The 11,855-nt window shown below is 49.7% G+C and overlaps 1 protein-coding gene across 1 annotated transcript in view; it reads right to left on the bottom strand.

The window, feature by feature from the left end:
• The window catches only part of TNXB (tenascin XB), an 80,290-nt gene that overhangs the window by 20,216 nt on the left and 48,219 nt on the right, over window positions 1-11,855 (bottom strand). Inside the window, exons 24-26 of the mRNA XM_036356443.1 lie at window positions 11,464-11,787; window positions 3,138-3,434; window positions 10-333 (exon numbers count right to left, since the gene is read on the bottom strand). Of these exons, the coding sequence (XP_036212336.1) occupies window positions 10-333; window positions 3,138-3,434; window positions 11,464-11,787 (945 nt within the window). The remainder of the gene's footprint in view (window positions 1-9; window positions 334-3,137; window positions 3,435-11,463; window positions 11,788-11,855) is intronic.

Raw genomic sequence — 11,855 nt, 5'->3', positions numbered from 1 at the left:
CCCACTCACCGGTCAGGCCCAGGGTGGACGCGGGGCCCACGCGCCGCCCCCCGTGCAGGCCGTACAGGTGCATCTTGTACTTGCGCCCCGGCTCCAGGCCCCGCACGGTGACCTCGCTCTCCTCACCCCCGACACGCACCACCCTGGGGCCGCCCGTCCCTGTCCTTGTACTGGACGGTGAAGGCGTCGAAGTGGCCCCGGGGACGGTCCAGGACAGGCTCAGCGAGTCCGGGGAGGATCCCGTCACCGTCAGCTCCCCCAGCAGGGGCTCCTCGGGGGGCTCTGGGGCCTCCGTGCTGGGTTCTGCGGGGCTGGCGGTCTCCTCCTCTGCAGCTGAGAAGCACAGACACAGGGCGGGTAAGGCAGGCTCCATGGAGATGTCCGGGTCTCCTCCCAAGCCCTGGTCATGGCCGGGCCCTGGTCACTTCAGGGAGCCCTCGGGGCAGCCTCACTGACATGCCTGGAGCCTTGGGGTCGGCTGTGGCCGCAGCCCCCGCACAGCCCAGGAGCCCTTCTCTGCCCAGGGCCCCGCTGGTGCTCAGGGAGCCCAGGGGAGGCACAAGGGCACCACGGCTCAGCCTCGAGCAGAGGGGCCCCTGCGCCCCTCAGCCATCACGAGTGTCATCTCCCGCAGGTCCCCCCGGGGCTCCCACCACCCACTCACCTGTCACCCCGGTGGCAGAGGCGGGCCCTGGCGCTGGCCGTCATGGAAAGCCATACAGGTGCATCTTGTACTTGTGGTCCGGCTCCAGGCCCGAGATGGTGACCCCGTCCTCGTGTCCCGGCACCCGGACCGCCTTGGGCTGCCCGTCCCCGTTCTTGTACTGGACCAGGAAGTGGTCAAACTGGCCCTGGGGGACGGTCCAGGACAGGCTCAGCGAGTCCGGGGAGGATCCCGTCACCGTCAGCTCCCCCAGCAGGGGCTTCACAGGAGGCTCAGGGGTCGTGGTGGGTGGGACTTGGGTGGTCACAGCTTCGTAGTCGGGAGCTGGACGAGCTGGACAGAGACATGGGGGACAGGTGAGGTCTCCTCAGCCCTCAGCGCAGCACACACAGGGTCCATTGCAAACATAAGGCAATAAGGACCCGAATCTGCCGTCCACAGCGGCTCCAACTCCAATTCTTTCTGGTCCCTCTAATGTCTCCTTCAACCCCTCACAGTCAGCCTTCCTCCCCCATCTCCCCACCACCCACCAGCAAACCTTCGACCCCCTCCCAAGCACCCGCCTCCCCGACCCCACCAGCACCTCTGCGACTCCCCCTCAGCACAGGCTCTGCTCTCCTCTGAACACGGGCCCCGAGGTCCCTGTGCCCGGGGCTCCCGCCACTGGGCCTGGGTGGCATCTCACTCGCTTTGGCTCAGGACTTTGCTCCCAAACAGCTCAGACCCGACCAGAAACCTGCAGTCTTCCTGGCCTGCTCCCTCCTCCGTCCTCAGCTGCCCCGGGCCTCACTCTCTCTGAACTTCTCTCCCATCTCCCCGCCCCACACACCTGCAGCCCAACCACCTGGCCTGGGCCACCCCCACCTCTCACCTGTGCTCCCCCCTCCCTCCTGCTGTCCCTGCCTCCCTCCCATCCCTCTGCGCAGCGTCCAGACGGGACCAGAAACGCACGGTGATGGAGTCGGTCTTACTTAAAGCTGCACAACCCTGTGCGCCCGGAGGAGCCCTGCTGCCTGAGCTGCCCACTCTGCACCCCTTCTCGGGACTGTCCCCCACTCAGAGCACTTCATCCAAACCCTCTCGGGTGCCCCATGCTCCCAGTTCCCAGGCCTTTGCACCAGCTGTGGCGTCGTGGATGTGACACACTCTCCGTCCTATCGTGCTGTCACCATGCCCACACCTGCCTGAGCACAGGCCTCAGCTGCCCTGGGGGGGCCGTGGACAGGCTCCTAGGCCTCGCAGCCCAGGCCTGGCCTGACCCAGGGCTTCCTGTCGTATCCACCCCCCTTTGCCTGTTCTGTCGGTTCACAGCCTGTCTTCCCACGACCAGGAGCCCCATTAGGATAAGACCTTGTCTCTCTGCCAAGTTCAAGGTCGACCTGTGAACTCCCGTGGCTGGGCTCATAGTGCCCCATCTGGCTGACCCACTGCAGTCCTAAGTCTGGTGATGTCTGAACCATGAGGTTGGGGCGCTGGCAAGACGCTGCTCTCTGAGCACCTCCCAGCCTGTCAGGGCTCCAGTCGCCCCTGAGGCCCAGCAGGTGGGGAAGACCAGGGATGCGGGTAGGACTCCCTCCCGCAAGTTCTAAGGAAGTGTCCGATCCCTTGGCTGTGAGGTGCGGCCAGAGGCCCCTGTGGGGGAAGCGACTCTCCAGCCCCAGCCCCACTGCCCCAGCCTCACCCTCTACCAGACCCCAGGCCAGCGGCGGAGCCTGAGGGGGGTCAGGGGGGTAAAACCGGTGTTTCCACGAAGATGGTAACAAAGGGAGAGTCTTCCAGGGCCCTCCTCCCTGCCCTGCGGCCCCGCCCCACTCACCGGTCAGGCCCAGGGTGGACGCGGGGCCCACGCGCCGCCCCCCGTGCAGGCCGTACAGGTGCATCTTGTACTTGCGCCCCGGCTCCAGGCCCCGCACGGTGACCTCGCTCTCCTCACCCCCGACACGCACCACCTGGGGCCGCCCGTCTCTGTCCTTGTACTGGACGGTGAAGGCGTCGAAGTGGCCCCGGGGGACGGTCCAGGACAGGCTCAGCGAGTCCGGGGAGGATCCCGTCACCGTCAGCTCCCCCAGCAGGGGCTCCTCGGGGGGCTCTGGGGCCTCCGTGCTGGGTTCTGCGGGGCTGGGGGTCTCCTCCTCTGCAGCTGAGAAGCACAGACACAGGGCGGGTAAGGCAGGCTCCATGGAGATGTCCGGGTCTCCTCCCAAGCCCTGGTCATGGCCGGGCCCTGGTCACTTCAGGGAGCCCCTCGGGGCAGCCTCACTGACATGCCCGGAGCCTCGGGGTCGGCTGTGGCCGCAGGCCCCGCACAGCCCAGGGGCCCTTCTCTGCCCAGGGCCCCGCTGGTGCTCAGGGAGCCCAGGGGAGGCACAAGGGCACCACGGCTCAGCCTCGAGCAGAGGGGCCCCTGCGCCCCCTCAGCCATCACGAGTGTCATCTCCCGCAGGTCCCCCCGGGGCTCCCACCACCCACTCACCTGTCACCCCGGTGGCAGAGGCGGGGCCCTGGCGCTGGCCGTCGTGGAAGCCATACAGGTGCATCTTGTACTTGTGGTCCGGCTCCAGGCCCGAGATGGTGACCCCGTCCTCGTGTCCTGGCACCTGGACCGCCTTGGGCTGCCCGTCCCCGTTCTTGTACTGGACCAGGAAGTGGTCAAACTGGCCCTCGGGGATGGTCCAGGACAGGCTCAGCGAGTCCGGGGAGGATCCCGTCACCGTCAGCTCCCCGAGGCGAGGCTTCACGGGGGGGCTGGCAGGGGGCTCGGCTTTGGGGGCTGGAAGAGAGGCAGACAAGGTCTCCTGTTGCTGGAAGAGCTGGGAGACCCCCACCCTCCTGGTTCAGGCCAGAAGGGGCCGGCTCTGGCCTGACAAGACCCCTTTCTGGTTATGATCACCCAAGTCTTTCTATTTGGTCCGTCCGACAGGCCAGCCTCCTGCCTCGGAGCCTTGCCTGTTCCCTCTGCCCACATGCTCCTTCCCCAGATGCCTTCATGGCTCATGTCGATGCTCCTTTAAGTCCTGTTCAAATGTCACTTTCTCTTCAGGACCTTCCACTTATTTAAAGTTTCAATCTTCCCAATTGGAACCCACCTTCCTTTTTAAAAAATTATTATTTTTTAAAATAATTCCTTATTGCCGAAACCGGTTTGGCTCAGTGGATAGAGCGTCGGCCTGCGGACTGAAGGGTCCCAGGTTCGATTCCGGTCAGGGGCATGTACCTGGGTTGCGGGCACATCGCCAGTGGGAGATGTGCAGGAGGCAGCTGATCGATGTTTCTCTCTCATCGATGTTTCTAACTCTCTATCTCTCTCCCTTCCTCTCTGTAAAAAATCAATAAAATATATATATATATATATATATATATATATATATATATATATATATATAAATAATTCCTTATTGTTGAAAGTATTAATAGGTCCCCGTTTCCCCTCATAGACCTCCTCCAGCCTGCCCCTGCTCCCCACCCAGGCCCTCACCACCCCACTGTCCGTGTCCATGGGCCATGCATATATGCATGAAGGTCTTGGTTGATTACCTCCCACCCTCCTCTGCCTTCTCTCTGAGGTCTCCCACTCTGTTCCAAGCTTCCTTGACTCTGGATCCACTCTGTTCATCAGTTTATTTTTGTTGATAAACATATGAGTGAGATCATGTGATACTTGTCTTTCTCTGGCTTATTTCACTTAGCATGATACTCTCCAGGTCCCTTCATGCTGTCTCAAAGGGTAAGAGATCCTTCTTTTTTACTGCTGCATAGTATTCCACAATGTAAATGTACCACAGCTTTTTACCCATTCATCTACTGATGGGCACTTGGGCTGTTTCCAGGTCTTAGTTATTGTAAATTGTGCTGCTATGAACATAGGGGTGCATACATTCTTTCTGATTGGTGTTTCTGATTTCTTAGGCTTATTCCTAGAAGTGGAGTCACTGGGTCAGATGGCAGTTCCCCAATTTTTTGAGGAAACTCCATACTGTTTTCCATAGTGGCTGTACCAGTCTGCATTCCCACCAGCAGTGCACAGGGGTTCCCTTTCTCCACATCCTCTCCAGCACTTGTCGTTTGTGGATTTGTTGATGGTAGCCAGTCTGACAGGTGTGAGGTGATAACTTATTGTTGTTTTAATTTGCATTTCTCTGATGATCAGTAACTTTGAGCATTTTTTTCATATGTCTCTTGGCCATCCGTATGTCCACTTTGGAGAAGTGTCTATTTGGGTCCTTTGCCAATTACTTAATTGGATTGTTTGTCCTCCTTTTGTTAAGTTGTATGAGTTCCTTATATGTTTTGGAGATTAACCCTTTATTAGATGAATCATTGCCAAATATGTTCTCCCATGCAGTGGGCTTTCTTGTTGTTTTGTTGATGGTTTCTTTTGCTGTGCAGAAGCTTTTTATTTTGACGTAGTCCCATTTGTTTATTTTCTCTTTAGTTTCCTTTGCCCTAGGAGATATATCTGTAAACATGCTATGAGAGATGTCTGAGATTATGTTGCCTATGGTTTCTTCTAGGATTTCTATGGTTTCACGACTTACATTTAAGTCTTTTATCCATTTTGAGTTTATTCTTGTGTATGCTGTAAGTTGGTGGTCTAGTTTCATTTTTTTTTTTTTTTGGCATGTATCTGTCCAATTTTCCCAGCAGCATTTATTGAAGAGATTGTCTTGACTCCATTATATGCTCTTGCCTCCTTTGTCAAATATTAATTAAGCATAATGGCTTAGTTCGATTTCTGGGGTCGCTGTTCTGCTCCATTGATCTATATGCCTGTTCTTGTGCCAGTACCTGGCTGTTTTGATTATGGTGGCTTTGTAGTATAACTTGATATCTGGTATAGCAATTCCTCCAATTTTGTTCTTCTTTCTCAAGATTGCTGCAGCTATTCAGGGTCTTTTTTGGTTCCATATAAATTTTTGGAGTATTTTTTCTAGATCTGTGTAATATGCTGTTGGTATTTTAATAGGGATTGCATTGACTCTGTAGATTGCCTTTGGTAGCATGGACATTTTAATGAGGTTGATTCTACCAATCCATGAACACAGTATATTTTTCCACTTGTTTATATCTCCTATCTCTTTTTTCAAATTCCTATAGTTTTCTGAGTACAAGTCTTTTACCTCCTTGATTCAGTTTATTCCTAACTATCTTATTTTTTTGTTGTTGCAATGGTAAATGGGATAGTTTGTTTGATTGTTTCTCTTTCTGGGAATTCATTATTGGTGTATAAAACAGCCATTGATTTTTGGGTGTTGATTTTGTATCCTGCTACATTGCCAAATTCACTTATTAAATCTAGTAGTTTTTTGGTGGAGTTTTTAGAGTTTTCTATGTACAATATCATGCCATCTGCAAATGAGTTTTAGTTCCTCCTTTCCAATGTGGATGCCTTTTATTTCTTCTTGTCTGACTGCTGTGACTAGGACCATGGTTGGCAAACTGCGGCTCGTGAGCCACATGCGGCTCTTTGGCCCCTCGAGTGTGGCTCTTCCTAAGCCTTAGGAGTACCCTAATTAAGTTAATAACAATGTACCTACCTATATAGTTTAAGTTTAAAAAATTTGGCTCTCAAAAGAAATTTCAATCGTTGTACTGTTGATATTTGGCTCTGTTGACTAATGAGTTTGCCAACCACTGGACTAGGACTTCCAGTATTATGTTGAATAAGAGTGGTAAAATCAGACATCCTGTTTTATTCCTGTTCTTAGGGGAAATGATTTTAGTTTTTGTCCATTGAGTATGATGTTCGCTGTAGGTTTCTCATGTATGGTCTTTATATACTCCCTCTATTCCCACTTTGTTGATAGTTTTTATCAAAAATGAGTGTTGGGTTTTGTCAAATGCTTTTTCTGCGTCTATTGATATGATCGTGATTTTTGCCTTTCAATTTTTTATGTAATATATCATTTTTATTGATTTGCAAATATTGTACCAGCTTTGCATCCCTGGAAGAATTCCCACTTAGTCATGGTGTATGATCTTGTTAATATATTGCTGGACCCAATTTGCTAATATTTTGTTGAGGGTTTTAGCAAATACTAGTATGTTCATCAGGGATATTGGCCTGTAATTCTCTGTCTTTATCTGGTTTTGGAATTAGGATAAAGATGGCCTCATAAAAAGAGTTTGGAAGTGTTCCTTCCTCTTGTATTTTTGGGAATAGTTTGAGGAGGATAGGTGTTAGTTGTTCTTTGAAGGTTTGGTAAAACTTCCCTGTAAAGCTGTCCAGACCTGAGCTTTTGTTTGCTGGGAGTTTTTTTTTTTTTTTTACTGCTTCTATTTCCTTAGTTGTTATTGGCCTATTCAAGTTTTCTGATTCTTTCTGATTCAAATTTGGAAGATTGTATTTTTCTAGGAATCTGTCCATTTCATCCACATTGTCCAGCTTGTTGGGCATATAGTTGTTCATAATATTTTCTTACAATCCTTTGTATTTCTGTGGTGTCAGTGGTTAATTCACCACTTTCATTTCTGATTTTGAGTCCTCTCTCTTTGTTTCTTGATGAGTTTGGCTAATGATTCATCAATGTTGTTTATCCTTTCAAAAAACCAGCTCTTGGTGTCATTGATTTCTTTGTATTGTTTTTTTTAGTCTTGATGTCATTTATTTCTGCTCTAATCTTTATTATTTCATTCCTTCTACTTACTCTGGGCTTTTCTTGTTCTCTTTCTAGTTCTTTAAATTGTAGGGTTAAATAGTTAATTGTTAAAATTTTTTTGAGGTAATCCTGTAGAGCTATGAATTTTCCTCTCAGGACTGCTTTTGCTGTGTCCCATGTCCCAGAGATTTCAAGTTGTTGTGTGTTCATTTTCATTTACTTTCAGGAATTTTTTTTGTTTCTTTCTTGAACTTGTTGGTAGCCCATTCATTGTTTAATAACATGCTATTTAGCCTCCATGTGTTTGAGTGTTTTTCATTGTTTTTACTGTAGTTGATTTCTAATTTCATTCCACTGTGATCTGAGAAGATGCTTGATATGATTTCAGTCTTCTTGAACTTGTAGAGACTTGCTTTGTATCATAATACGTGGTCTATCTTTGTGAATGTTCCATGTGCACTTGAGAAGATTGTATGTTCTGCAGCTTTGGTGTGAATTGTTCTATAAATTTCAATTAAATCCATCTGATCCAGTGTGTCCTTTAGAGTCACTGTTTCCTTGTTGATTTTTTGTCTGGAAGATCTGTCCAGTGAAGTCAGTGGAGGTGTTAAAGTCCCCTACTATTATTGTATTGTTGTTGATCTCTCCCTTAAAGTCCCCTAGAAGTTCTTTTTTGTATATTTCGGTGCTCTTATATTGGGTGCATATATGTTTACCAGGGTTATATCCTTTTGTTGTATCAGTCCCTTTAGTATTATGTAGTGACCTTTGTTGTCTCTTGTGATGGCCTTCATTTTGAAGTCTATTTTGTCAGATATGAGTATTGCTACACCAGCTTTTTTTCACTTCCATTTGCATGGAAAAAATTTTCCATCCCTTCACTCTCATCCTGTGTGTGTCTTTTGTTCTGAAGTGGGTCTCTTGTAGACAGCATATAATTGGGTCATGTTTTGATGGGCACATTTAATACATTTTCATTTAAGATTATTATCGATAGGTGCTTATTTATGCTATTCTACTTCTGTATGCTTAGCGTTCTCTACTTCTTCTCATTACAGTAGTCCTTTTAGCATTTCTTTCTTTTCTTTTTTTTTTTTTTTACAGAGAGGAAGGGAGAGGGATAGAGAGTTAGAAACATCGATGAAAGAGAAACACTGATCAGCTGCCTCCTGCACATCCCCCACTGGGGATGTGCCCGCAACCAAGGTACATGCCCTTGATCGGAATCAAACCTGGGACCCTTCAGTCCACAGGCTGATGCTCTATCCACTGAGCCAAACCAGTTAGGGCTTAGCATTTCTTTTAATGCTGGTTGGTGGTGATGAACTCCTTTAGCCTTTTTATTTTATTTTTTTTGTCTGGGAAGCTTTTTTTTGACTATTATGAATGATAGCTTTGCTGGATAGAGTAATCTTGGTCTCAGATCCTTGCTTTCTGTTGCTTTGAGTAGTTCATGCCATTCCCTTCTGGCCTGTAGAGTTTCTGATGAGTAATTGGGTGTCAGCCTTATGGGAACTCCTTTGTAGGTAACAGTTTGCTTTTCTCTTGCTGCCTTTAAGATTCTCTCTTTAATTTTTGGCATTTTAATTATGATGTAACTTTTTGAGTTATTCTTATTTGGGACTCTCTGTGCCTCCTGAACTTGTGTGACTTTTTCCTTTACCAGGTTAGAAAAGTTTTCTGACATTATTTCTTCAAACACCTTCTCTATCCTTCTCCCTTTCTGCCTCTTCTGGCACACCTGCTATTCTAATATTGTTATGTTTCATGTTGTCCCACAGCTTCCTTAAGCTGTCCTCCTGTTTTTTGATTGTTTCTTCTTTTTGGTTCTCTGAGTGATTTTTTTCAACCCTGTCTTCTAATTCTCTGATTCAATCCTCAGCTTCCCCTAATCTGCTGTGTATTCCTTCCAATGTGTTCTTTATTTGTGCTTTGTCATTCTTTGTGTTTTCATAGTTACTATATCTTTTCTCATGCTTTTGAGCATCTTTACCATCATTATCCTGAACTTTATATCAGATAAATTTCTTATCTCCATTTCATTTCTCTCTTCTTTTGGAGACTTCTCTTGTTCTTTCATTTGGGGGTTGTTTCTTTGTCTCTTCATTTGGGCTACCTGTTTGGGTTTATGACTCTGTATTAGGTAGATCTGCTACGCCTCTCAATCTCTAGTGCAGGATGGTGCCAAGCTGTTTCTGACTAATTATCTTAGGCAAAGACTCGAAGTCTCCAGAGACCACCTCTGTCTACAGACTGATAGGATTCGGTCTTGAGTTGCCCTCAGGCAATTGTCCACAGGTGTGGCAAGAGGTTTTTTCTATAGGATGGTGCAATGGCTTCTGCTTGGAGGCTAATGGTTATTCTCAGTCTCTTAATGGGTTTTCCAATATGGTGGGTCAACTGTCTTCCCCCCAGTCAAGGCCACCTGTATAGCAAATGTCTGCATGAGAAAGATCACCTCCGCACAGTGAGGGATGACTCAGCATGGTTATCTGGGGTGTCTGCCTTCTGAGCTCTAACCCCAGAGCCCCAAAGCTGGCTTCTGTTCACACAGCTGCAGTCCACTCTGCCAGAGCACAAGGAGTGGCTCCACAGGGAATTTTGTGCGTTGGCCCTTTAAGAGCGTGCCTGCATTTCCAGCTGTCTCTCCCTGGCAGACAGCAACCCTGCTGCTTCTCCCAGCCAGATGTTGTGTGGGTACCCTTCTCAGTTCTGGTGCTTTCTGCTGGGGGCCCAGCTTGGGGATTTGACCCCAGAGTTCTCAGTGGCAACCCCCCACAGCTGAGATATCTCTCCAGGACTTCAGCTGCTGTCTGTGGGAGCCTGACCAGCCCTTTTGCGCCTCCGGCCCTTCCCATCAGTCTCTATGTTGTCTCCACTTTCCGTCCTCTATTAGCAGGGTTTTCTCCAGGGCGTCCTCCATTAATTATTCTGGAGGTTTTCCCGTATTTCAGTTGTAATTCCAGTTTGGTCCTGGGAGCATGTCTATACAACATCCACTTATTCCACCGCCATTTAAAATCCGCCTACCTGCCTTCTTTATTTAGACCAAATTTCAGCAACAACTTTGGAAAACAACAAATATGAAACAACCAGGAAACTGTAGCACTGACTGATACTTGAGGAAACTAAGGAATGACTGGTCATTTTTAAGGCACAATCATTATCATGTGGTCATTTTTAAACAGCCTTCTTAAAGAGAGGACTGTAAATATGGTGATGAAGTGCAGTGTCTGGGATGAGTGTAAAAACACAGCAATGGTCTACCCTATAAGGAACACTACCTGGCTGTACAAAGGAATGAAGTACTGCTTGATGCCACAACATGGGTGGACCTCAAACATGTGCTCAGTGAAGAAGCCAGTGTAGAACATGGACTGCATGCTGCCCTTGGTGTGGTGCTCAGAAATGCCAGTTCAGATACAGAACACAGACGGGGCGGCCTGGGCCTGGCATCCAAGTGGTGGCGAGGAGGCTTCTTCTTGGAGTGGTGGAAAGTTCTCAAACAAGATAGTGGTGAAGCACGCACACAGGAAACACACTACAGACCCACAATTTGTATACCGAAACCGGTGACTTTTCTGGTACGTAAATTATGTCAATGAAGTGGTTAATAAAGAGGCATTCTATGACGAGCCGTCTGGCAGGAGTTGATATAAGGTGGAAGCAGGTGATGACCCTGGGCCTTCAGTATCCAACGCTTCCTGCTTGTTTGAAATTGTATATATGAATACTTGTTGACTGCATTCATATGTCAAGGCCTATATCCCAACCGCCCCCAAAGAGCTCTTTCCCGAGCTCCAGGCCCAGCGGAGAGCCACACGGCCATGGCGTTTTTCACTTGAAGCCTCAGCACCCAAGGGCCTCTCAGACGGCCGGGCCCTGCCCTGACACCTGCTTCCTGCCCCCCGACCACACGTCTCCTGAGCTGCTCAGTGGACAGGGTATGGGTCAGAGGGCAGAGGTTATGGTCTGAACTGGAAGAGAATCTGAGACCACAGTACAGTGGGGCCTTGACTTACGAGTTTAATTCGTTCCAAGACCGAGATCGTTAAGGAGCTCGTTAACTCAAATTACTCTATCAACTCAATACAAAAAATCGGCAGAGAGACAGCTGGTATCTCAAAAAACTCGTTAGTCGAGACCCCACTGTATTGAGACCTTGCCAGAGCCCAACCCTGGGACCCTTCAGCTGCCACTCACCGGTCAGGCCCAGGGTGGACGCGGGGCCCACGCGCCGCCCCCCGTGCAGGCCGTACAGGTGCATCTTGTACTTGCGCCCCGGCTCCAGGCCCTGCACGATGACCTCGCTCTCCTCACCCCCGACACGCACCACCTGGGGCCGCCCGTCCCTGTCCTTGTACTGGACGGTGAAGGCGTCGAAGTGGCCCCGGGGGACGGTCCAGGACAGGCTCAGCGAGTCCGGGGAGGATCCCGTCACCGTCAGCTCCCCCAGCAGGGGCTCCTCGGGGGGCTCTGGGGCCTCCGTGCTGGGTTCTGCGGGGCTGGCGGTCTCCTCCTCTGCAGCTGAGAAGCACAGACACAGGGCGGGTAAGGCAGGCTCCATGGAGATGTCCGGGTCTCCTCCCAAGCCC

Source organism: Myotis myotis, unplaced genomic scaffold, assembly GCF_014108235.1.
Source record: "Myotis myotis isolate mMyoMyo1 unplaced genomic scaffold, mMyoMyo1.p scaffold_m19_p_26, whole genome shotgun sequence".
Classification (NCBI taxonomy): domain Eukaryota; kingdom Metazoa; phylum Chordata; class Mammalia; order Chiroptera; family Vespertilionidae; genus Myotis; species Myotis myotis.
The sequence above is the reverse complement of the archived record's forward strand: the minus strand, read 5'-3'. Positions and strand labels throughout refer to the sequence as shown.